At 39.7% G+C, this 27231-nt stretch overlaps 1 protein-coding gene across 1 annotated transcript in view; it reads right to left on the bottom strand.

Annotated features, from left to right (window-relative positions):
- The window catches only part of LOC139421613 (vesicular glutamate transporter 1-like), a 60056-nt gene that overhangs the window by 1671 nt on the left and 31154 nt on the right, over positions 1–27231 (bottom strand). The window contains exons 4-11 of the mRNA XM_071172672.1: positions 26410–26524; positions 26116–26203; positions 18274–18360; positions 16703–16845; positions 16314–16463; positions 13573–13705; positions 3695–3805; positions 295–422 (exon numbers count right to left, since the gene is read on the bottom strand). Coding sequence (XP_071028773.1) covers positions 295–422; positions 3695–3805; positions 13573–13705; positions 16314–16463; positions 16703–16845; positions 18274–18360; positions 26116–26203; positions 26410–26524 — 955 coding nt within the window. The remainder of the gene's footprint in view (positions 1–294; positions 423–3694; positions 3806–13572; positions 13706–16313; positions 16464–16702; positions 16846–18273; positions 18361–26115; positions 26204–26409; positions 26525–27231) is intronic.

Raw genomic sequence — 27231 nt, 5'->3', positions numbered from 1 at the left:
GTTTGATTGAACAGAGCTCTGTGTGTCTTAATTCACCTCCATGTAACTGGTTAAATGTAATGCCAGTTCGATTGAACAGAGCTCTGTGTGTCTTAATTCACCTCCATGTAACTGGCTAAATGTAATGCCAGTTTGATTGAACAGAGCTCTGTGTGTCTTAATTCACCTCCATGTAACTGGCTAAATGTAATGCCAGTTTGATTGAACAGAGCTCTGTGTGTCTTAATTCACCTCCATGTAACTGGCTAAATGTAATGCCAGTTCGATTGAACAGAGCGCTGTGTGTCTTGGTACCTTGTGTTTGGTCATGGCGCCCACTATAAGAGGGCACACCATTCCCGACAAGGTGCCCACTCCGTTGGAAATGCCCATCAAAATGCTGGCATAGCGGGGGGCAATATCCAAGTGATTCACGTTGAAACCTGAAGAGAGAGGGAGGGATGGGGGGACAGGAGAAATGCAGAGAAATATGTTGGTTTGGAACCCAGAACCAAATCTCCCGCTATGTAGCAGCCTGTCTGGAGAGACTCACCATCTGACCATGCTACAAACAACTGAAGTATGAGGCTTTCCTTATCACCAGTAGGCTGCCTAATCTAAGCTAACCACAACCTTACCCAAACCCTAACTACAACATTACCTTAACCACACCATTACCATAACCACAACCTTATCCTAACCCTAACCTTATCCTAACCCTAACCACAACCTTATCCTAACCCTAACTACAACATTACCTTAACCACAACATTACCATAACCACAACCTTATCCTAACCCTAACCACAACCTTATCCTAACCCTAACCACAACCTTATCCTAACCCTAACCACAACGTTCCCATAACCACAACATTACCATAATCACAACCTTATCCTAACCCTAACCACAACCTTATCCCAGCCCTAACCAGAACATTACCATAACCACAACCTTATCCTAACCCTAACCACAACATTACCTTAACCACAACATTACCATAACCACAACCTTATCCTAACCTTAACTACAACATTACCATAACCACAACCTTATCCTAACCCTAACCACAACCTTATCCCAACCCTAACCACAACATTACCATAACCACAACCTTATCCTAACCCTAACCACAACATTACCATAACCACAACCTTACCTTAACCCTAACCACAACATTATCATAACCACAACCTTATCTTAACCATAACCACAACCTTATCTTAACCCTAACCACAACATTATCCTAACCCTAACCACAACATTACCATAACCACAACCTTATCCTAACCCTAACCACAACATTACCATAACCACAACCTTATCCTAACCCTAAAATAAGACTAAAAACCTCATAAGAATCTGATTATATGGCCCATTTTTTCCCATAGCATGACCATTTCAACAAAAATCACTTTCAATGTCTGAAAAGGAAAGAACAGTCCTTAGGTTTGGTATTGTCTTCCTGACTGTTGTTACTCAGTAAACCTAACAGACAGTTTGGTATTGTCTTCCTGACTGTTGTTACTCAGTAAACCTAACTGACAGTTTGGTATTATCTTCCTGACTGTTGTTACTCAGTAAACCTAACTGACAGTTTGGTATTATCTTCCTGACTGTTGTTACTCAGTAAACCTAACAGACAGTTTGGTATTATCTTCCTGACTGTTGTTACTCAGTAAACCTAACAGACAGTTTGGTATGGTCTTCCTGACTGTTGTTACTCATTAAACCTAACTGACAGTTTGGTATTGTCTTCCTGACTGTTGTTACTCAGTAAACCTAACAGACAGTTTGGTATTATCTTCATGACTGTTGTTACTCAGTAAACCTAACAGACAGTTTGGTATTATCTTCATGACTGTTGTTACTCAGTAAACCTAACAGACAGTTTGGTATTATCTTCCTGACTGTTGTTACTCAGTAAACCTAACTGACAGTTTGGTATTATCTTCCCGGCTGTTGTTTGGTATTGTCCCGGCTGTTGTTACTCAGTAAACCTAACTGACAGTTTGGTATTATCTTCCTGACTGTTGTTACTCAGTAAACCTAACAGACAGTTTGGTATTGTCTTCCTGACTGTTGTTACTCGGTAAACCTAACAGACAGTTTGGCATTATCTTCCTGACTGTTGTTACTCAGTAAACCTAACTGACAGTTTGGTATTATCTTCCTGACTGTTGTTACTCATTAAACCTAACAGACAGTTTGGTATTATCTTCCTGACTGTTGTTACTCAGTAAACCTAACTGACAGTTTGGTATTATCTTCATGACTGTTGTTACTCAGTAAACCTAACAGACAGTTTGGTATTATCTTCCTGACTGTTGTTACTCAGTAAACCTAACTGACAGTTTGGTATTATCTTCCTGACTGTTGTTACTCAGTAAACCTAACAGACAGTTTGGTATTATCTTCCTGACTGTTGTTACTCATTAAACCTAACAGACAGTTTGGTATTATCTTCCTGACTGTTGTTACTCTGTAAACCTAACAGACAGTTTGGTATTATCTTCATGACTGTTGTTACTCAGTAAACCTAACTGACAGTTTGGTATTATCTTCATGACTGTTGTTACTCAGTAAACCTAACAGACAGTTTGGTATTATCTTCCTGACTGTTGTTACTCATTAAACCTAACAGACAGTTTGGTATTATCTTCCTGACTGTTGTTACTCGGTAAACCTAACAGACAGTTTGGTATTATCTTCATGACTGTTGTTACTCAGTAAACCTAACTGACAGTTTGGTATTATCTTCATGACTGTTGTTACTCAGTAAACCTAACTGACAGTTTGGTATTATCTTCATGACTGTTGTTACTCAGTAAACCTAACAGACAGTTTGGTATTATCTTCCTGACTGTTGTTACTCAGTAAACCTAACAGACAGTTTGGTATTATCTTCCTGACTGTTGTTACTCAGTAAACCTAACAGACAGTTTGGTATTATCTTCCTGACTGTTGTTACTCGGTAAACCTAACTGACAGTTTGGTATTGTCTTCATGACTGTTGTTACTCAGTAAACCTAACTGACAGTTTGGTATTATCTTCCTGACTGTTGTTACTCGGTAAACCTACATGTATTGAATTACGAGTGGGACATTTCACTTCCATTTATCCAGCGAGTGGTGCAACTGAGCATCGTCTCTCAGACCTACAATTTGACAGAAGAATACCCTCACTGATTGGTTGTTGTCTTTCTCCAAAGTGAATTGACAAATCAGATTACAGAGTCAGAGGCGGGAGATGACACCCATACCTTTGCATCACAAAGCATTCATCACTGAGGATTCTACCAATGCTCATGCACAGACAGTGGACACGTTCCAGGCTGACTACACTTCAGACACATGATCTCACAATGCCTGGATAGGTGTTTAATAGCTAGCCACATACATACGTCATCAACAGAACATCCTTGACAGTTCAAAACAAATAGATAATTAATAATTCATGGATTGGATTTATATAGTGCTTTTCTACCAACTGAGGTCCTCAAAGCGTTTTACATAGTAAGGAGGAAACTCACCTCATCCCCCACCAATGTGGAGCACCCACTTGGGTGATGCACGGGCACCATTTTTGTGCCAGAACGCTCATCACACAACAACTGAATATGAATTTAAATATGGTTTCTCACAGCTCTGTAGCGATGTAGTGACGGTCCTAAAGTCGGTTTGTTTGTGGGAGAGAAAATCTTTCACGTTCTTACCTGAGATGGCAAATCCGCTGAAGCCCACAGCGATGACTAAAAAGGAGATGGCCATGACCTTGGTGTGAGAGTATCCCACCACCAGCAAGAAGGTGGCCTCCATCCCAAACCCTGGTGATAAAACAGGAATCACAACTAAACACACTACAATCACCACTAACAACAAACACGAAAGATCACAATATGGAAAGGACCCTTTGACTCTAATGTTGGTCCTGGTATTAGGGGTGGGTGGGGGTGTTGATCACCATTTAGTTTTGCACTCTGTGACAAACAGGTTGTGGGCAGAGACATACATTTAGAGAGCTGGGATAACTTTTAGAATTTTTCGCCCAACAAAATGTACATATTGCAACTTTATCATTAATGTCTTGTCTTAGTCGTGTTTGTTGAGTGGATCGTTTTAATTTGCCCCTTCTGTCATGCCCATGCCCTGTGCCAGTGACGTGGTGATGATGATGATCCTGTGTGGCTCAATTGGTAAGAGCAGAGCGCTAGCAATGCCAAGGTCATGGGTTCAATTCCCACAGGAATCGTGTATATACAGATACTATAATGTTTGCCCTCACTGAACTGTAAAGTCATTTTGGATTAAAGCATCTACCATTTGGCACATATTATATCCTTTCTGTTTTATATAACAATTATAGAACGTTCTGCATTCCTTCTGTTTATATAACAATTATAGAACGTTCTGCATTCCTTCTGTTTATATAACAATTAGAGAACGTTCTGCATTCCTTCTGTTTATATAACAATTAGAGAATGTTCTGCATTCCTTCTGTTTATATAACAATTAGAGAACGTTCTGCATTCCTGCTGTTTATATAACAATTAGAGAACGTTCTGCATTCCTTCTGTTTATATAACAATTAGAGAACGTTCTGCATTCCTTCTGTTTATATAACAATTAGAGAACGTTCTGCATTCCTTCTGTTTATATAACAATTATAGAACGTTCTGCATTCCTTCTGTTTATATAACAATTATAGAACGTTCTGCATTCCTTCTGTTTTATATAACAATTATAGAACGTTCTGCATTCCTTCTGTTTTATATAACAATTATAGAACGTTCTGCATTCCTTCTGTTTTATATAACAATTATAGAACGTTCTGCATTCCTTCTGTTTTATATAACAATTATAGAACGTTCTGCATTCCTTCTGTTTATATAACAATTAGAGAACGTTCTGCATTCCTTCTGTTTATATAACAATTATAGAACGTTCTGCATTCCTTCTGTTTTATATGACAATTATAGAATGTTCTGCATTCCTTCTGTTTATATAACAATTAGAGAACGTTCTGCATTCCTTCTGTTTTATATGACAATTATAGAACGTTCTGCATTCCTTCTGTTTTATATGACAATTATAGAATGTTCTGCATTCCTTCTGTTTATATAACAATTATAGAACGTTCTGCATTCCTTCTGTTTATATAACAATTATAGAACGTTCTGCATTCCTTCTGTTTATATAACAATTAGAGAACGTTCTGCATTCCTTCTGTTTATATAACAATTAGAGAACGTTCTGCATTCCTTCTGTTTATATAACAATTATAGAACGTTCTGCATTCCTTCTGTTTTATATGACAATTATAGAATGTTCTGCATTCCTTCTGTTTATATAACAATTAGAGAACGTTCTGCATTCCTTCTGTTTATATAACAATTAGAGAACGTTCTGCATTCCTTCTGTTTATATAACAATTATAGAATGTTCTGCATTCCTTCTGTTTATATAACAATTATAGAATGTTCTGCATTCCTTCTATTTATATAACAATTATAGAACGTTCTGCATTCCTTCTGTTTATATAACAATTAGAGAACGTTCTGCATTCCTTCTGTTTATATAACAATTAGAGAACGTTCTGCATTCCTTTTGTTTATATAACAATTAGAGAACGTTCTGCATTCCTTCTGTTTATATAACAATTAGAGAACGTTCTGCATTCCTTCTGTTTATATAACAATTAGAGAACGTTCTGCATTCCTTCTGTTTATATAACAATTAGAGAACGTTCTGCATTCCTTCTGTTTATATAACAATTAGAGAACGTTCTGCATTCCTTCTGTTTATATAACAATTATAGAACGTTCTGCATTCCTTCTGTTTTATATAACAATTATAGAACGTTCTGCATTCCTTCTGTTTTATATAACAATTATAGAACGTTCTGCATTCCTTCTGTTTATATAACAATTAGAGAATGTTCTGCATTCCTTCTGTTTATATAACAATTATAGAATGTTCTGCATTCCTTCTGTTTATATAACAATTATAGAACGTTCTGCATTCCTTCTGTTTATATAACAATTATAGAACGTTCTGCATTCCTTCTGTTTATATAACAATTAGAGAACGTTCTGCATTCCTTTTGTTTATATAACAATTAGAGAACGTTCTGCATTCCTTCTGTTTATATAACAATTAGAGAACGTTCTGCATTCCTTCTGTTTATATAACAATTAGAGAACGTTCTGCATTCCTTCTGTTTATATAACAATTATAGAACGTTCTGCATTCCTTCTGTTTTATATAACAATTATAGAACGTTCTGCATTCCTTCTGTTTTATATAACAATTATAGAACGTTCTGCATTCCTTTTGTTTATATAACAATTAGAGAACTTTCTGCATTCCTTCTGTTTATATAACAATTAGAGAACGTTCTGCATTCCTTCTGTTTATATAACAATTAGAGAACATTCTGCATTCCTTCTGTTTGTATAACAATTATAGAACGTTCTGCATTCCTTCTGTTTTATATAACAATTATAGAACGTTCTGCATTCCTTCTGTTTTATATAACAATTATAGAACGTTCTGCATTCCTTCTGTTTATATAACAATTAGAGAACGTTCTGCATTCCTTCTGTTTATATAACAATTATAGAACGTTCTGCATTCCTTCTGTTTTATATAACAATTAGAGAACGTTCTGCATTCCTTCTGTTTATATAACAATTAGAGAACGTTCTGCATTCCTTCTGTTTATATAACAATTAGAGAACGTTCTGCATTCCTTCTGTTTATATAACAATTATAGAACGTTCTGCATTCCTTCTGTTTTATATGACAATTATAGAATGTTCTGCATTCCTTCTGTTTATATAACAATTAGAGAACGTTCTGCATTCCTTCTGTTTATATAACAATTAGAGAACGTTCTGCATTCCTTCTGTTTATATAACAATTATAGAATGTTCTGCATTCCTTCTGTTTATATAACAATTATAGAATGTTCTGCATTCCTTCTGTTTATATAACAATTATAGAACGTTCTGCATTCCTTCTGTTTATATAACAATTATAGAACGTTCTGCATTCCTTCTGTTTATATAACAATTAGAGAACGTTCTGCATTCCTTCTGTTTATATAACAATTAGAGAACGTTCTGCATTCCTTCTGTTTATATAACAATTATAGAACGTTCTGCATTCCTTCTGTTTTATATGACAATTATAGAATGTTCTGCATTCCTTCTGTTTATATAACAATTAGAGAACGTTCTGCATTCCTTCTGTTTATATAACAATTAGAGAACGTTCTGCATTCCTTCTGTTTATATAACAATTATAGAATGTTCTGCATTCCTTCTGTTTATATAACAATTATAGAATGTTCTGCATTCCTTCTGTTTATATAACAATTATAGAACGTTCTGCATTCCTTCTGTTTATATAACAATTATAGAACGTTCTGCATTCCTTCTGTTTATATAACAATTAGAGAACGTTCTGCATTCCTTTTGTTTATATAACAATTAGAGAACGTTCTGCATTCCTTCTGTTTATATAACAATTAGAGAACGTTCTGCATTCCTTCTGTTTATATAACAATTAGAGAACGTTCTGCATTCCTTCTGTTTATATAACAATTAGAGAACGTTCTGCATTCCTTCTGTTTATATAACAATTAGAGAACGTTCTGCATTCCTTCTGTTTATATAACAATTATAGAACGTTCTGCATTCCTTCTGTTTTATATAACAATTATAGAACGTTCTGCATTCCTTCTGTTTTATATAACAATTATAGAACGTTCTGCATTCCTTCTGTTTATATAACAATTAGAGAATGTTCTGCATTCCTTCTGTTTATATAACAATTATAGAATGTTCTGCATTCCTTCTGTTTATATAACAATTATAGAACGTTCTGCATTCCTTCTGTTTATATAACAATTATAGAACGTTCTGCATTCCTTCTGTTTATATAACAATTAGAGAACGTTCTGCATTCCTTTTGTTTATATAACAATTAGAGAACGTTCTGCATTCCTTCTGTTTATATAACAATTATAGAACGTTCTTCATTCCTTCTGTTTTGTATAACAATTACAGAAGGTTCTGCATTCCTTCTGTTTTATATAACAATTAGAGAACGTTCTGCATTCCTTTTGTTTATATAACAATTAGAGAACGTTCTGCATTCCTTCTGTTTATATAACAATTAGAGAACGTTCTGCATTCCTTCTGTTTATATAACAATTAGAGAACGTTCTGCATTCCTTCTGTTTATATAACAATTATAGAACGTTCTGCATTCCTTCTGTTTTATATAACAATTATAGAACGTTCTGCATTCCTTCTGTTTTATATAACAATTATAGAACGTTCTGCATTCCTTCTGTTTATATAACAATTAGAGAACGTTCTGCATTCCTTCTGTTTATATAACAATTATAGAACGTTCTGCATTCCTTCTGTTTTATATAACAATTATAGAACGTTCTGCATTCCTTCTGTTTTATATAACAATTATAGAACGTTCTGCATTCCTTCTGTTTATATAACAATTAGAGAACGTTCTGCATTCCTTCTGTTTATATAACAATTATAGAACGTTCGGCATTCCTTCTGTTTTATATAACAATTATAGAATGTTCTGCATTCCTTCTGTTTATATAACAATTATAGAACGTTCTGCATTCCTTCTGTTTATATAACAATTAGAGAACGTTCTGCATTCCTTCTGTTTATATAACAATTAGAGAACGTTCTGCATTCCTTCTGTTTATATAACAATTAGAGAACGTTCTGCATTCCTTCTGTTTATATAACAATTATAGAACGTTCTTCATTCCTTCTGTTTTGTATAACAATTACAGAAGGTTCTGCATTCCTTCTGTTTTATATAACAATTAGAGAACGTTCTGCATTCCTTTTGTTTATATAACAATTAGAGAACGTTCTGCATTCCTTCTGTTTATATAACAATTAGAGAACGTTCTGCATTCCTTCTGTTTATATAACAATTAGAGAACGTTCTGCATTCCTTCTGTTTATATAACAATTATAGAACGTTCTGCATTCCTTCTGTTTTATATAACAATTATAGAACGTTCTGCATTCCTTCTGTTTTATATAACAATTATAGAACGTTCTGCATTCCTTCTGTTTATATAACAATTAGAGAACGTTCTGCATTCCTTCTGTTTATATAACAATTATAGAACGTTCTGCATTCCTTCTGTTTTATATAACAATTAGAGAACGTTCTGCATTCCTTCTGTTTATATAACAATTAGAGAACGTTCTGCATTCCTTCTGTTTATATAACAATTAGAGAACGTTCTGCATTCCTTCTGTTTATATAACAATTATAGAACGTTCTGCATTCCTTCTGTTTTATATGACAATTATAGAACGTTCTGCATTCCTTCTGTTTATATAACAATTAGAGAACGTTCTGCATTCCTTCTGTTTATATAACAATTAGAGAACGTTCTGCATTCCTTCTGTTTATATAACAATTAGAGAACATTCTGCATTCCTTCTGTTTGTATAACAATTATAGAACGTTCTGCATTCCTTCTGTTTTATATAACAATTATAGAACGTTCTGCATTCCTTCTGTTTTATATAACAATTATAGAACGTTCTGCATTCCTTCTGTTTATATAACAATTAGAGAACGTTCTGCATTCCTTCTGTTTATATAACAATTAGAGAACGTTCTGCATTCCTTCTGTTTATATAACAATTAGAGAACATTCTGCATTCCTTCTGTTTGTATAACAATTATAGAACGTTCTGCATTCCTTCTGTTTTATATAACAATTATAGAACGTTCTGCATTCCTTCTGTTTTATATAACAATTATAGAACGTTCTGCATTCCTTCTGTTTATATAACAATTAGAGAACGTTCTGCATTCCTTCTGTTTATATAACAATTATAGAACGTTCTGCATTCCTTCTGTTTTATATAACAATTAGAGAACGTTCTGCATTCCTTCTGTTTATATAACAATTAGAGAACGTTCTGCATTCCTTCTGTTTATATAACAATTAGAGAACGTTCTGCATTCCTTCTGTTTATATAACAATTATAGAAAGTTCTGCATTCCTTCTGTTTTATATGACAATTATAGAATGTTCTGCATTCCTTCTGTTTATATAACAATTAGAGAACGTTCTGCATTCCTTCTGTTTATATAACAATTAGAGAACGTTCTGCATTCCTTCTGTTTATATAACAATTATAGAATGTTCTGCATTCCTTCTGTTTATATAACAATTATAGAATGTTCTGCATTCCTTCTGTTTATATAACAATTATAGAACGTTCTGCATTCCTTCTGTTTATATAACAATTATAGAACGTTCTGCATTCCTTCTGTTTATATAACAATTAGAGAACGTTCTGCATTCCTTCTGTTTATATAACAATTAGAGAACGTTCTGCATTCCTTCTGTTTATATAACAATTATAGAACGTTCTGCATTCCTTCTGTTTTATATGACAATTATAGAATGTTCTGCATTCCTTCTGTTTATATAACAATTAGAGAACGTTCTGCATTCCTTCTGTTTATATAACAATTAGAGAACGTTCTGCATTCCTTCTGTTTATATAACAATTATAGAATGTTCTGCATTCCTTCTGTTTATATAACAATTATAGAATGTTCTGCATTCCTTCTGTTTATATAACAATTATAGAACGTTCTGCATTCCTTCTGTTTATATAACAATTATAGAACGTTCTGCATTCCTTCTGTTTATATAACAATTAGAGAACGTTCTGCATTCCTTTTGTTTATATAACAATTAGAGAACGTTCTGCATTCCTTCTGTTTATATAACAATTAGAGAACGTTCTGCATTCCTTCTGTTTATATAACAATTAGAGAACGTTCTGCATTCCTTCTGTTTATATAACAATTAGAGAACGTTCTGCATTCCTTCTGTTTATATAACAATTAGAGAACGTTCTGCATTCCTTCTGTTTATATAACAATTATAGAACGTTCTGCATTCCTTCTGTTTTATATAACAATTATAGAACGTTCTGCATTCCTTCTGTTTTATATAACAATTATAGAACGTTCTGCATTCCTTCTGTTTATATAACAATTAGAGAATGTTCTGCATTCCTTCTGTTTATATAACAATTATAGAATGTTCTGCATTCCTTCTGTTTATATAACAATTATAGAACGTTCTGCATTCCTTCTGTTTATATAACAATTATAGAACGTTCTGCATTCCTTCTGTTTATATAACAATTAGAGAACGTTCTGCATTCCTTTTGTTTATATAACAATTAGAGAACGTTCTGCATTCCTTCTGTTTATATAACAATTAGAGAACGTTCTGCATTCCTTCTGTTTATATAACAATTAGAGAACGTTCTGCATTCCTTCTGTTTATATAACAATTATAGAACGTTCTTCATTCCTTCTGTTTTGTATAACAATTACAGAAGGTTCTGCATTCCTTCTGTTTTATATAACAATTAGAGAACGTTCTGCATTCCTTTTGTTTATATAACAATTAGAGAACGTTCTGCATTCCTTCTGTTTATATAACAATTAGAGAACGTTCTGCATTCCTTCTGTTTATATAACAATTAGAGAACGTTCTGCATTCCTTCTGTTTATATAACAATTATAGAACGTTCTGCATTCCTTCTGTTTTATATAACAATTATAGAACGTTCTGCATTCCTTCTGTTTTATATAACAATTATAGAACGTTCTGCATTCCTTCTGTTTATATAACAATTAGAGAACGTTCTGCATTCCTTCTGTTTATATAACAATTATAGAACGTTCTGCATTCCTTCTGTTTTATATAACAATTAGAGAACGTTCTGCATTCCTTCTGTTTATATAACAATTAGAGAACGTTCTGCATTCCTTCTGTTTATATAACAATTAGAGAACGTTCTGCATTCCTTCTGTTTATATAACAATTATAGAACGTTCTGCATTCCTTCTGTTTTATATGACAATTATAGAATGTTCTGCATTCCTTCTGTTTATATAACAATTAGAGAACGTTCTGCATTCCTTCTGTTTATATAACAATTAGAGAACGTTCTGCATTCCTTCTGTTTATATAACAATTAGAGAACGTTCTGCATTCCTTCTGTTTATATAACAATTAGAGAACGTTCTGCATTCCTTTTTATTGGTTCGATGGTTTTGTTCTTCCCCTCTCTGACACAAATAGGTTGTGTTGGGACGTTGAGCTAACGTTGAGCTAACGTAGTTCTGGCACTGAGAGTTACCTATCTCCTGTTCTGTTCTGTGAGACTGCTCTCATTAGCAGAGGGGCCAGTGATGCGTACACAGCATGCTTGTGTTAGCGCAGTCCCAGCTGTAGAATCATCAGTTTGATCCCGGCTAGCACACCACTACCACTAGCTCACAGCAGCAGAACATGTCTGTGTGCTGCCACCGTCATACACTGTGCTCTCTCAGGCACTTTAATACTGCTGTTACACACATGATGCCCTCATGAACAAGCTGCCGCCACAGTCACACACTTTATTTTACACTCACAATCACACATCTTCGTCATCAGCTGTTTGGGCCTTCCCTCTCTCTCTCTCTCTCTCTCTCTCTCTCTCTCTTTCTCTCTCTCTCTCGCTCTCTCTCTCTCTCTCTGTCCCTCTCTCTCTCTCTGTCCCTCTCTCTCTCCATCCCTCCGTCCCTCTGTCCCTCTCTCTCTCTCTCTCTCTGTCCCTCTCTCTCTCTCTCTCTCTCTCTCTCTCTCTCTCTCTGTCCCTCTCTCTCTCTCTGTCCCTCTCTCTCTCTCTCTCTCTCTCTCGCTCTGTCCCTCTCTCTCTCTCTGTCCCTCACTCTCTCTGTCCCCCTCTCTCTCTCTCTCTCTCCTCCCTTATAACTACAGGATTTTCATTTGAGCCAGTTTGCTACAGCATGAAACTAATCCAACAGCAACAGGAAATGTGAATTATTATGTGGATTAGAATTCATGGACAGTTTTTGAAAGGTTGAATCTGAAATTACACTACAAGTTTGAAATGAAGTGTATTGCATAAAAGTTATCCTGCAACACGACCCACCCCTCTCTGCCTCAGTCTCTCCCTCCCCCTGCTCAGCTAAAAACCTCTCTATTTGTCCTCCCTCCCACTCCACTTTATCCATCCTCCTCTCTCTCTCCACCTACTTTCTCCCCTACTTTTCAATTCAATTCAAGGGCTTTATTGGCATGGGAGACATATGTTAACATTGCCAAAGAAAGTGAAGTAGATAATAAACCAAAGTGAAACAAACTATAAAAAACAACAGTAAACATTAAACTCACATTACACTTGTTCTAAACATTACACTTGTTCTAAACATTACACTTGTTCTTCACTGGTTGCCCTTTTCTTGTGGCAACAGGTGACAAATATTGCTGCTGTGATGCACACTGTGGTATTTCACAAGGTAGATATGGGAGTTAATAAAAAATTGTGTTTGTTTTCGAATCCAAGTTTCCCTTAAGTACAGATCTAGGATCAACTTCCCCTCCCCCAATCCTAACTTGAACCATTAGTGAGGGAAATGCAAAACTGACCCCATATCTGTGTCTATATAGGGGAAAGTTCACTGTGGAGTGGGCTCTCACCTCCACAGTTCATGAGCTTCCTGACGTTGGTGGTGGTCATGATGTTGTGTGTTCGAAGGTAGTCGGCCAGCTGTCCCCCGATGGGCACAATGATGGTCATCACCAGATGTGGCAAGGCCGACACCATCCCCACCTGACAGAGAGAGAGAGAATTCACAAAATGGAACAAACACCAAATTAAGACTCTGCAAAAACATCCTCTGTGTACAACTTAAAACATCAAACAATGCATGCAGAACAGAATGAGGACGATACCCCCTAATTATCAAAATCCAGAAAATAGTTAAAATAGTTAAATTCCACCTAAAACGAAGCAATTCCCCAACCTTCTATAACAAAGCCATCACAAACATAAACAGACCCCACAGATCCCCAGGACAGCAACACAATTAGACCAAACCGAATCATGAGAAAACAAAAAGATAATTACACATTGGAAAGAATTTACCAAAAAACAGAGCAAACTGGAATGCTATTTGTCCCTAAACAGAGAGAACACAGTGGCAGAATACCTGACCACTGTGACTGACATACATTTTGACTATGTACTGTACAGACTCAGTGAGCATAGCCTTGCTATTGAGAAAGGCTCCCGTAGGCAGACATGACTCTCAAGAGAAAACAGGCGATGTGATCACTGCCCACAAAATGAGGTGGAAACTGAGCTGCACTTCCTAACCTCCTGCCAAATGTATGACCATATTAGATACACATATTTCCCTCAGATCACAATGACCCACAAAGAATTCCAAAACAAACCCAATTTTTCTATACTCCCATATCTACTGGGTGAAATACCACAGTGTGTCATAGCAGCAAGATTTGTGACATTTTGCCACAAGAAAAGGTCAACCAGTGAAGAACAAACACCACAGCCCATATTTATTTATGTTTATATTTATGTTTATTTATGTTTATTTATTTTTCACATCAATATAACACTGTATATAGCCATAATATGACATTTGAAATGTGTCTATTCCTTTGAAACGTGTCAGTGTAATGTTTCATGTTAATTTTTGATTGTTTATTTCACTTTAGTTTATTATCTATTTCACTTTCTTTGTAAATGTAAACATATGTTTCCCATGCCCATGCCTGTTTTCTTCACAAAAACAAAAAATGTGAAACTATGGTGGGCCAAATTTAACCCGTAGACCACCAGTTGTTTTTCTCTGGGCTAGGGGTTAGAGGCCAGGGGATAGGGGCTAGGTTAGGGGATAGGGGCTAGGCTAGGGGATAGGGGCTAGGCTAGGGGATAGGGGCTAGGTTAGGGGCTAGGGATAGGGGATAGGCTAGGGGCTAGGGGATAGGGGCTAGGCTAGGGGATAGAGGCTAGGGGATAGGTGCTAGGCTAGGGGATAGGGGCTAGGCTAGGGGATAGGGGCTAGGGTAGGGGATAGAGGCTAGGCTAGGGGATAGGGGCTATGGGATAGAGGCTAGGGGCTATGGGATAGAGGCTAGGGGCTATGGGATAGAGGCTAGGGGCTAGGGGATAGGGGCCAGGGGATAGGGGCTAGGCTAGGGGATAGGGGCTAGGCTAGGGGATAGGGGCTAGGTTAGGGGCTAGGGATAGGGGATAGGCTAGGGGCTAGGGGATAGGGGCTAGGCTAGGGGATAGAGGCTAGGGGATAGGTGCTAGGCTAGGGGATAGGGGCTAGGCTAGGGGATAGGGGCTAGGGTAGGGGATAGAGGCTAGGCTAGGGGATAGGGGCTATGGGATAGAGGCTAGGGGCTATGGGATAGAGGCTAGGGGCTATGGGATAGAGGCTAGGGGCTAGGGGATAGGGGCCAGGGGATAGGGGCTAGGCTAGGGGATAGAGGCTAGGGGCTAGGCTAGGGGGATAGAGGCTAGGGGATAGGGGCTAGGCTAGGGGATAGGGGCTAGGCTAGGGGATAGGGGCTAGGTTAGGGGATAGGGGCTAGGCTAGGGGATAGGGGCTAGGTTAGGGGACAGGGGCTAGGCTAGGGGATAGGGGATAGGCTAGGGGATAGGGGCTAGGCTAGGGGCTAGGGATAGGGGATAGGGGATAGGGGCTAGGCTAGGGGATAGAGGCTAGGGGATAGGTGCTAGGCTAGGGGATAGGGGCTAGGGTAGGGGATAGGGGCTAGAGGCTAGGCTAGGGGATAGGGGCTATGGGATAGAGGCTAGGGGCTATGGGATAGAGGCTAGGGGATAGGGGCCAGGGGATAGGGGCTAGGCTAGGGGATAGAGGCTAGGGGCTAGGCTAGGGGGATAGAGGCTAGGGGATAGGGGCTAGGCTAGGGGATAGGGGCTAGGCTAGGGGATAGGGGCTAGGTTAGGGGATAGGGGCTAGGCTAGGGGATAGGGGCTAGGTTAGGGGACAGGGGCTAGGCTAGGGGATAGGGGATAGGCTAGGGGATAGGGGCTAGGCTAGGGGCTAGGGATAGGGGATAGGCTAGGGGATAGGCTAGGGGCTAGGGGATAGGGGCTAGGCTAGGGGATAGAGGCTAGGGGATAGGTGCTAGGCTAGGGGATAGGGGCTAGGCTAGGGGATAGGGGCTAGGGTAGGGGATAGAGGCTAGGCTAGGGGATAGGGGCTATGGGATAGAGGCTAGGGGCTATGGGATAGAGGCTAGGGGCTAGGGGATAGGGGCCAGGGGATAGGGGCTAGGCTAGGGGATAGAGGCTAGGGGCTAGGCTAGGGGGATAGAGGCTAGGGGATAGGGGATAGGTAATAGGGGATAGAGGTTAATTCATAATTACAACTCTGTCTCACCTTGCTGATCTCAAAGCCAAACACTTCCTCAAAGTAGGCCGGCTGGCTGATGAGAAGCAGGTAGAAAGTCCAGCTCCTGCAGAAGTTGGCTACGATAATGGCGTACACCGGCATGGACGTGAAGAATGCTCTCCACGGGGTTTTGAATTTCTGCAACAAGGAGGAATTAGAGATGGTTGTGCTCACAGTCCTCACCAGCTCTCACACAGCAAAAAAGTGAAATTATAGAGGGATGTGGTGTGTGTGTGTGTGTGTGTGTGTGTGTGTGTGTGTGTGTTTGTGTGTGTGTGTGTGTGTGTGTGTGTGTGTGTGCGTGTGTGTGTGTGTGTGTGTGTGTGAGACAGTGCAGTTTGTTTGAAATAAAATGTTTCATGCGTCTTGGTGCTTACCTGTAGAGGATTGGCAAAACCTGCTGACTCTCCGATGGCTTCCTCAATGTACTTCCTCTCCTCAGGGGTGATAGTGGGGTGGGCTGCCGGGCTTTCATACGACACCAGGATCCAGAAGAGATACCATGCTATCCCAAAACTGCCTGGGAGAGGGAGGGAGAGGGAGAGAGAGGAGGAGAGAGGTAAAGGGGGAGAGAGAGGATGACAGAGGTAGAGAGATAAAGAGGAGAGAGAGAGAGGAGAGAGGAGGAAAGAGGAAGAGATGTAAAGAGGAGAAGGAGGAGAGAGGTAGATGTAAAGAGGAGGGAGAAAGGAGGAGAGAGGTAGAGAGGTAAAGAGGAGAGAGAAAGCAGTAGAGGTAGAGAGGTAGAGAGGTAGAGAGGTAGAGAGGTAAAGAGGAGAGAGAAAGGAGGAGAGAGGTAGAGAGGTAAAGAGGAGAGAGAGAGGAGGAGAGAGGTAGAGAGGTGAAGGGGGAGAGGAGGAGAGAGGTAGAGAGGTAAGAGGGAGAGAGAGGAGGAGAGCGGTAGAGAGGTAAAGGGGGAGAGAGAGGAGGAGAGAGGTAGAGAGGTAAAGAGGGGAGAGAGAGGAGAAGAGAGGTAGAGAGATAAAGGGGGAGAGAGATGAGGAGAGAGGTAGAGAGGTAAAGAGGAGAGAGAAAGCAGTAGAGGTAGAGAGGTAGAGAGGTAAAGGGGGAGAGGAGGAGAGAGGTAGAGAGGTAAGAGGGAGAGAGAGGAGGAGAGCGGTAGAGAGGTAAAGGGGGAGAGAGAGGAGGAGAGAGGTAGAGAGGTAAAGAGGGGAGAGAGAGGAGAAGAGAGGTAGAGAGGTAAAGGGGGGAGAGGAGGAGAGAGGTAAAGGGGGAGAGAGAGGAGGAGAGAGGTAGAGAGGTAAGAGGGAGAGAGAGGAGGAGAGCGGTAGAGTTAAAGAGGCGCGAGAGAGGAGAGAGGTCAAATGGAGAGAGAGAGAGCAGAGAGAGAGGATGAGAGTGGAAGAGAGGTAAAGAGGGGAGAGAAGGGTAGGAAATGAGAAGGGTGGAGTAAGGAGAAAGGTAGGGTCGGGAGAATGGTCTCTACAGTACACTACAGTGATGACACGTTTGCAATAACATAAATTGTGTCAGTTTGGATGTCATTGTCACAGAAAAAATACCCAGCAAGCTTAGCAAGACCCATGTCTCTACCGCTCTCCTCCTATGAACTGGTGCTATACCGCTAGCTCCCCAAAGGAGGGTAGCACTGGCTAACTGAGTAGTCAGCATACCACTTTCAATAGTCTGGGCTACCAACACTGGGTCATGGGCAGTAGGCAGCTGAGCAGGGGCCACCCACTAATTTTTTTTTGTATTTTACCTTTATTTAACTAGTTAAGAACGGCCTAGGAACAGAGAGTTAACTGCCTGTTCAGGGGCAGAACGACAGATTTGTACCTTGTCAGCTCTGGGATTTGAACTTGCAACCTTCCGGTTACTAGTCCAACGCTCTAACCACTAGGCTAAGCTTGCAGGGGTTTATCTTAGGGGACCTGTATGGTGATGAGACAGTTAAACTCGGTACTGCCCGGTTGGTTTTACTCACCATAGACGTAGAAGACTGAAGGCCACCCTACATACTGAACCAACACCCCAGCAAGAGGCATGGCCACCACAGCTCCCGCATAGGAACCTGTGACACAAAGAAAGAGCAAGACACAGAAATATGAAACATTGATGTTTCTATTGTTGTTGTGTAATGCCTCAGTCAGGCCAGATCTGAACACCTCAGCACCCACAATCAAAGTCAGTAGCAATAGCGAACTAGCTCACACAATATTTGTTTCTGGGTTTTGAGATTAGCTAGCAAGCTAATGAACTAACCTAGCCAACTAACGAACTAACGAACTAACGAACTAACTAACTAGCTGACCTAGCCAACTAACTGTGGAGAGAAACAATTAACTTACAGTAAGAACAGTTAATTAGCTCTTTGCTAGAAAATATTATGCTGCCTCCTAAACTGATAAGGTGGCTTCACTAATGTTTACACATTGACAAGTCCTGTTCATTGTCAATGTCTATGAAAAGTAACAGCACAGGAGGTTGGTGGCACCTTAATTGGGGAGGATGGGCTCGTGGTAATGGCTGGAGCGGAATAGGTGGAATGGTATGAGATACATCAAACATATGGTTTCCATGGTTTCCATGTGTTTGATGCCATTCCATTCGCTCCGTTCCAGACATTTTTATGAGCCGTCCTCCCCTCAACAGCCTCCACTGATTCACAGCATTACAGTTATAACCCATTACATACTGTATGTGGACAGGGACAAACAGAAATGGGCCTCCACTGATTCACAGCATTACAGTTATAACCCATTACATACTGTATGTGGACAGGGACAAACAGAAATGGGCCTCCACTGATTCACAGCATTACAGTTATAACCCATTACATACTGTATGTGGACAGGGACAAACAGAAATGGGCCTTCACTGATTCACAGCATTACAGTTATAACCCATTACATACTGTATGTGGACAGGGACAAACAGAAATGGGCCTCCACTGATTCACAGCATTACAGTTATAACCCATTACATACTGTATGTGGACAGGGACAAACAGAAATGGGCCTTCACTGATTCACAGCATTACAGTTATAACCCATTACATACTGTATGTGGACAGGGACAAACAGAAATGTTTCTAACAGAAAACATTTAAAAAGCATAACCATGGTAGCAGTTGAAAGAGAAGACATTTAAAAAGCATAACCATGGTAGCAGTTGAAAGAGAAGACATTTAAAAAGCATAACCATGGTAGCAGTGGAAAGAGAAGACATTTAAAAAGCATAACCATGGTAGCAGTTGAAAGAGAAGACATTTAAAAAGCATAACCATGGTAGCAGTGGAAAGAGAAGACATTTAAAAAGCATAACCATGGTAGCAGTTGAAAGGGAAGACATTTAAAAAGCATAACCATGGTAGCAGTGGAAAGAGAAGACATTTAAAAAGCATAACCATGGTAGCAGTTGAAAGAGAAGACATTTAAAAAGCATAACCATGGTAGCAGTTGAAAGAGAAGACATTTAAAAAGCATAACCATGGTAGCAGTTGAAAGAGAAGACATTTAAAAAGCATAACCATGGTAGCAGTTGAAAGAGAAGACATTTAAAAAGCATAACCATGGTAGCAGTTGAAAGAGAAGACATTTAAAAAGCATAACCATGGTAGCAGTGGAAAGAGAAGACATTTAAAAAGCATAACCATGGTAGCAGTTGAAAGAGAAGACATTTAAAAAGCATAACCATGGTAGCAGTTGAAAGAGAAGACATTTAAAAAGCATAACCATGGTAGCAGTTGAAAGAGAAGACATTTAAAAAGCATAACCATGGTAGCAGTTGAAAGAGAAGACATTTAAAAAGCATAACCATGGTAGCAGTTGAAAGAGAAGACATTTAAAAAGCATAACCATGGTAGCAGTGGAAAGAGAAGACATTTAAAAAGCATAACCATGGTAGCAGTTGAAAGGGAAGACATTTAAAAAGCATAACCATGGTAGCAGTGGAAAGAGAAGACATTTAAAAAGCATAACCATGGTAGCAGTGGAAAGAGAAGACATTTAAAAAGCATAACCATGGTAGCAGTTGAAAGAGAAGACATTTAAAAAGCATAACCATGGTAGCAGTTGAAAGAGAAGACATTTAAAAAGCATAACCATGGTAGCAGTTGAAAGAGAAGACATTTAAAAAGCATAACCATGGTAGCAGTTGAAAGAGAAGACATTTAAAAAGCATAACCATGGTAGCAGTGGAAAGAGAAGACATTTAAAAAGCATAACCATGGTAGCAGTGGAAAGAGAAGACATTTAAAAAGCATAACCATGGTAGCAGTTGAAAGGGAAGACATTTAAAAAGCATAACCATGGTAGCAGTTGAAAGAGAAGACATTTAAAAAGCATAACCATGGTAGCAGTTGAAAGAGAAGACATTTAAAAAGCATAACCATGGTAGCAGTGGAAAGAGAAGACATTTAAAAAGCATAACCATGGTAGCAGTGGAAAGAGAAGACATTTAAAAAGCATAACCATGGTAGCAGTGGAAAGAGAAGACATTTAAAAAGCATAACCATGGTAGCAGTTGAAAGGGAAGACATTTAAAAAGCATAACCATGGTAGCAGTTGAAAGAGAAGACATTTAAAAAGCATAACCATGGTAGCAGTGGAAAGAGAAGACATTTAAAAAGCATAACCATGGTAGCAGTGGAAAGAGAAGACATTTAAAAAGCATAACCATGGTAGCAGTTGAAAGAGAAGACATTTAAAAAGCATAACCATGGTAGCAGTTGAAAGAGAAGACATTTAAAAAGCATAACCATGGTAGCAGTTGAAAGAGAAGACATTTAAAAAGCATAACCATGGTAGCAGTTGAAAGAGAAGACATTTAAAAAGCATAACCATGGTAGCAGTGGAAAGAGAAGACATTTAAAAAGCATAACCATGGTAGCAGTGGAAAGAGAAGACATTTAAAAAGCATAACCATGGTAGCAGTTGAAAGGGAAGACATTTAAAAAGCATAACCATGGTAGCAGTTGAAAGAGAAGACATTTAAAAAGCATAACCATGGTAGCAGTTGAAAGAGAAGACATTTAAAAAGCATAACCATGGTAGCAGTGGAAAGAGAAGACATTTAAAAAGCATAACCATGGTAGCAGTGGAAAGAGAAGACATTTAAAAAGCATAACCATGGTAGCAGTGGAAAGAGAAGACATTTAAAAAGCATAACCATGGTAGCAGTTGAAAGGGAAGACATTTAAAAAGCATAACCATGGTAGCAGTTGAAAGAGAAGACATTTAAAAAGCATAACCATGGTAGCAGTGGAAAGAGAAGACATTTAAAAAGCATAACCATGGTAGCAGTGGAAAGAGAAGACATTTAAAAAGCATAACCATGGTAGCAGTTGAAAGAGAAGACATTTAAAAAGCATAACCATGGTAGCAGTTGAAAGAGAAGACATTTAAAAAGCATAACCATGGTAGCAGTTGAAAGAGAAGACATTTAAAAAGCATAACCATGGTAGCAGTTGAAAGAGAATACATTTAAAAAGCATAACCATGGTAGCAGTGGAAAGAGAAGACATTTAAAAAGCATAACCATGGTAGCAGTGGAAAGAGAAGACATTTAAAAAGCATAACCATGGTAGCAGTTGAAAGGGAAAACAGAACAAAGGTGAGGATACAATCCAAGCAAATACATTACTGTTGATATTTACATTTACTGGACTTTTCACAGCATTTGTCAATAATATAATCTGGAAATATGCTGGATACATTCAGTGACATAATAAGAATATTCATGCAACATTTGGGCTAGGTGAAACATTTTATTTGGAACAAAGCCCTGTATTTGCATATGTGAACTGATTGCCCCGCATCTATCTTCAGAGCTTGTGCTGCTAGGTGACCTAAACTGGGACATGCTTAACACCCCAGCCCTCCTACAATCTAAGCTTGATGCCCTCAATCTCACACAAATTATCAATGAACCTACCAGGTACCACCACAAAGCCGTAAACACGGGCACCCTCATAGATATCATCCTAACCAACTTGCCCTCTAAATTCACCTCTGCTGTTTTCAACCAAGATCTCAGCGATCACTGCCTCATTGCCTGCATCCGTAATGGGTCAGTGGTCAAACGACCTCCACTCATCACTGTCAAACGCTCCCTGAAACACTTCAGCGAGCAGGCCTTTCTAATCGACCTGGCCTGGGTATCCTGGGGGGATATTGACCTCATCCCGTCAGTAGAGGATTTTTAAATGCCTTCCTCACCATCTTAAATAAGCATGCCCCATACAAGAAATTTAGAACCAGGAACAGATATAGCCCTTGGTTCTCTCCAGACCTGACTGCCCTTAACCAACACAATAACACCCTGTGGCGTTCTGCATTAGCATCAAACAGCCCCCGTGATATGCAACTTTTCAGTGAAGTTAGAAACCAATATACACAGGCAGTTAGAAAAGCCAAGGCTAGCTTTTTCAAGCAGAAATTTGCTTTCTGCAACACAAACTCAAAAAAGTTCTGGGACACTGTAAAGTCCATGGAGAATAAGAACACCTCCTCCAAGCTGCCCACTGCACTGAGGATAGGAAACTGTCACCACCAATAAATCCACTATAATTGAGAATTTCAATAAGCATTTTTCTACGGCTAGCCATGCTTTCCACCTGGGTACCCCTACCCCGGTCAACAGCAATGCACCCCCCACAGCAACCTGCCCAAGCCTTACCCATTTCTCCTTCTCCCAAATCCAGTCAGCTGATGTTCTGAAAGAGCTGCAAAATCTGGATCCCTACAAATCAGCCAGGCTAGACAATCTGGACCCTTTCTTTCTAAAAATGATCTGCCGAAATTGTTGCAACCCCTATTACTAGCCTGTTCAATCTCTCTTTCGTGTCGTCTGAGATTCCCAAAGATTGGAAAGCAGCTGCGGTCATCCCCCTCTTCAAAGGGGACACACACTCTTGACCCAAACTGCTACAGACCTATATCTATCCTACCCTGCCTTTCTAAGTCTTCGAAAGCCAAGTCAACAAACAGATCACCGACAATTTCGAATCCCACCGCACCTTCTCCGCTATGCAATCTGGTTTCAGAGCTGGTCATGGGTGCACCTCAGCCACGCTCAATATCCTAAACGATATCTTAACCGCCATCGATAAGAAACAATACTGTGCAGCCGTATTGACCTGGCCAAGGCTTTCGACTCTGTCAATCACCACATCCTCATCGGCAGACTCGATAGCCTTGGTCTCTCAAATGATTGCCTCGGCTGTTTCACCAACTACTTCTCTGATAGAGTTCAGTGTGTCAAATCGGAGGGCCTGTTGTCTGGGCCTCTGCCAGTCTCTATGGGGGTGCCACAGGGTTCAATTCTCGGGCCAACTCTCATCTCTGTATACATCAATGATGTCACTCTTGCTGCTGGTGATTCTCTGATTCACCTCTACGCAGATGACACTGTTCTGTATACTTCTGGCCCTTCGTTGGACACTGTGTTAACAACCCTCCAGACGAGCTTCAATGCCATTCAGCTCTCCTTCACTGGCCTCCAACTGCTCTTAAATACAAGTAAAACTAAATGCATGCTCTTCAACCGATCGCTGCCTGCACCTGCCCGCCCGTCCAGCATCACTACTCTGGACGGTTCTGACTTAGAATATGTGGACAACTACAAATACCTAGGTGTCTGGTTAGACTGTAAACTCTCCTTCCAGACTCACATCAAACATCTCCAATCCAAAGTTAAATCTAGAATTGGCTTCCTATTTTGCAACAAAGCATCCTTCACTCATGCTGCCAAACATACCCTCGTAAAACTGACCATCCTACCGATCCTCGACTTCGGCGATGTAATTTACAATATAGCCTCCAATACCCTACTTAATAAATTGGATGCAGTCTATCACAGTGCCATCCATTGTCACCAAAGCCCCATATACTACCCACCACTGCGACCTGTACGCTCTCGTTGGCTGGCCTTCGCTTCATACTCGTCGCCAAACCCACTGGCTCCAGGTCATCTACAAGACCCTGCTAGGTAAAGTCCCCCCTTATCTCAGCGCACTGGTCACCTTAGCAGAACACACCTGTAGCACACGCTCCAGCAGGTATATCTCTCTGGTCCCCCCAAAAACAATTCATCCTTTGGCCGCCTCTCCTTCCAGTTCTCTGCTGCCAATGACTGGAACGAACTACAAAAATCTCTGAAACTGGAAACACTTATCTCCCTCACTAGCTTTAAGCACCAACTGTCAGAGCAGCTCACAGATTACTGCACCTGTACATAGCCCATCTATAATTTAGCCCAAACAACTACCTCTTTCCCTACTGTATTTATTTATTTATTTTGCTCCCACCCCATTATTTCTATTTCTACTTTGCACATTCTTTCACTGCAAATCTACCATTCCAGTGTTTTACTTGATATATCGTATTTACTTCGCCACCATGGCCTTTTTTGCCTTTACCTCCCTCATCTCACCTCATTTGCTCACATTGTATATAGACTTATTTTTCTACTGTATTATTGACTGTATGTTTGTTTTACTCCATGTGTAACTCTGTGTTGTTGTATGTGTCAAACTGCTTTGCTTTATCTTGGCCAGGTCGCAATTGTAAATGAGAACTTGTTCTCAATTTGCCTATCTGGTTAAATAAAGGTGAAATAAATAAATAAAAATCCCCACCATCACACAATTAATCCCCACCATCACACAATGTTATGCAATCCAACAACAGACCACTACAATCCAACAACGGTCCACTACAATCCAACAACGATCCATTACAATCCAACAACGGTCCACTACAATCGAACAACGATCCATTACAATCCAACAACGATCCATTACAATCCAACAACGATCCATTACAATCCAACAACGATCCATTACAATCCAACAACGATCCACTACAATCCAACAACGATCCATTACAATCCAACAACGGTCCACTACAATCCAACAACGATCCACTACAATCCAACAACGATCCACTACAATCCAACAACGATCCATTACAATCCAACAACGATCCATTACAATCCAACAACGATCCATTACAATCCAACAACGGTCCACTACAATCCAACAACGATCCACTACAATCCAACAACGATCCATTACAATCCAACAACGATCCATTACAATCCAACAACGGTCCACTACAATCCAACAACGATCCATTACAATCCAACAACGATCCATTACAATCCAACAACGATCCATTACAATCCAACAACGGTCCACTACAATCCAACAACGGTCCACTACAATCCAACAACAGTCCATTACAAATCTCCATCTGGTTTAGGTAAAATCATCAATTGAAAGTGCCTCAAATTTAAGCTCTTATCAGTGACCAAATCTGCCATTTTGATCTCATACCTGGACCCTGGAGTGTAAAGGGCTACATACACTTCCTGCAGCAGAGAATGCATCAATGGAGGCTGTAGAGAGGAGGACGGCTCATAATAATGGCTGGAATGGAGCGAATGGAATGGCATGTATTTGATACCATTCCATCCATTCCACTCCAGCCATTACCACGAACCCATCCTCCCCAATTAAGGTGCCACCAACCTCCTGTGGAATGCATGCATACAGTATGTAGGAAGACAATGTGCTGCACTAGATTTATTTGGGATGTTACCAATAGGAACTTTACTATAATGTTGAGGTTGTTTATAAGCACATCTTAGCTACCCTCTTGACAAGAACATCAAGTAACATCACAAATGGTTGGATCCAGTAATGTGTAGAGTAGTCCTTATTATCCCCGGGGGAAATTCATTCATTCATTGTGTGGTTTAAGAGAGAGAAAAGGGGAGGGAGAGCGTGAGAGGATGTTTAAATCCATTTATTTTAGTATCTTACCACAGAATGCTGTTGTGGCCAGTCGACTTCTCTCTAGAGGCGGGGCCCATTTGGCCCAGATCCCATGGCATGCTGGGTAAGATACGCCCTATAGGGAGGTAATGAAGTGATGCACACAGTAAATATCCGCACACAGTAAATATCCAAACATAATATTCAACGCACGCACGCACGCATGCGCACACACACACACACACACACACACACACACACACACACACACACACACACACACACACACACACACACACACACACACACACACACAGAGAGAGACAGATGCACTCTAAGTACCTCGACGAGGCCTTGGCATATCCTGACTAGTATGACACAGCTGTAGTGTGTACGAGCAGCAGATGGAATCAGCATGTTGAGAGTGGATGTGGCCACTATGGCGAAGCCAAACACGCTGAAACACACCAAGACAGAAACAGTCAGAGACAAACACAACCAGCCTTCATTTCAACCACTGAGAGCTATAGAGACCAGCCTTCATTTCAACCACTGAGAGCTATAGAGACCAGCCTTCATTTCAACCACTGAGAGCTATAGAGACCAGCCTTCATTTCAACCACTGAGAGCTATAGAGACCAGCCTTCATTTCAACCACTGAGAGCGATAGAGACCATGGTTCATTAGGGGTCAGTTTAATTTTCAATTTAGTTTAATTCAGGAAGTAATTATTGGCAAATATTTTCTATGAAGATAAAATATTTAAATTCTATAAAGATTTAAATTCATGAGCTGGTTTTCATTTCATTTGACTGATATCAACATGTAATTAACCCCAATCCTGAGAGAAATGTCTTTGGTGTTATTCATGAGACTGTCCCAACCTTTGTAGCAGTTCAAAATGTCTGATGGAAACCCTTGACTATAAGGGCTCCGTCTATACATTAGGAAAAATGAATACATCACTTTTTGATTGAGGCAACATCCGAAGCCATAGTTTAGTAGCCAATGTATACTGTTCTCTTAGTTTTTGTACCGCTTATAAATGTGTTAGTTAAGCCAACTGAGTGGCCTTGTGGTAGGACTGTCCACCCTGAGATTGGAAGGTAGGGGGTTCAATCCCCAGCCAAGTCATACCAAAGGCTGTATGAATGGGACCCATTC

This window comes from Oncorhynchus clarkii, chromosome 12 (assembly GCF_045791955.1).
Source record: "Oncorhynchus clarkii lewisi isolate Uvic-CL-2024 chromosome 12, UVic_Ocla_1.0, whole genome shotgun sequence".
In the NCBI taxonomy this organism is placed as follows: Eukaryota; Metazoa; Chordata; class Actinopteri; order Salmoniformes; family Salmonidae; genus Oncorhynchus; species Oncorhynchus clarkii.
Note: the sequence above shows the minus strand (reverse complement) of the source record. Positions and strands in the feature narration are given on the sequence as shown.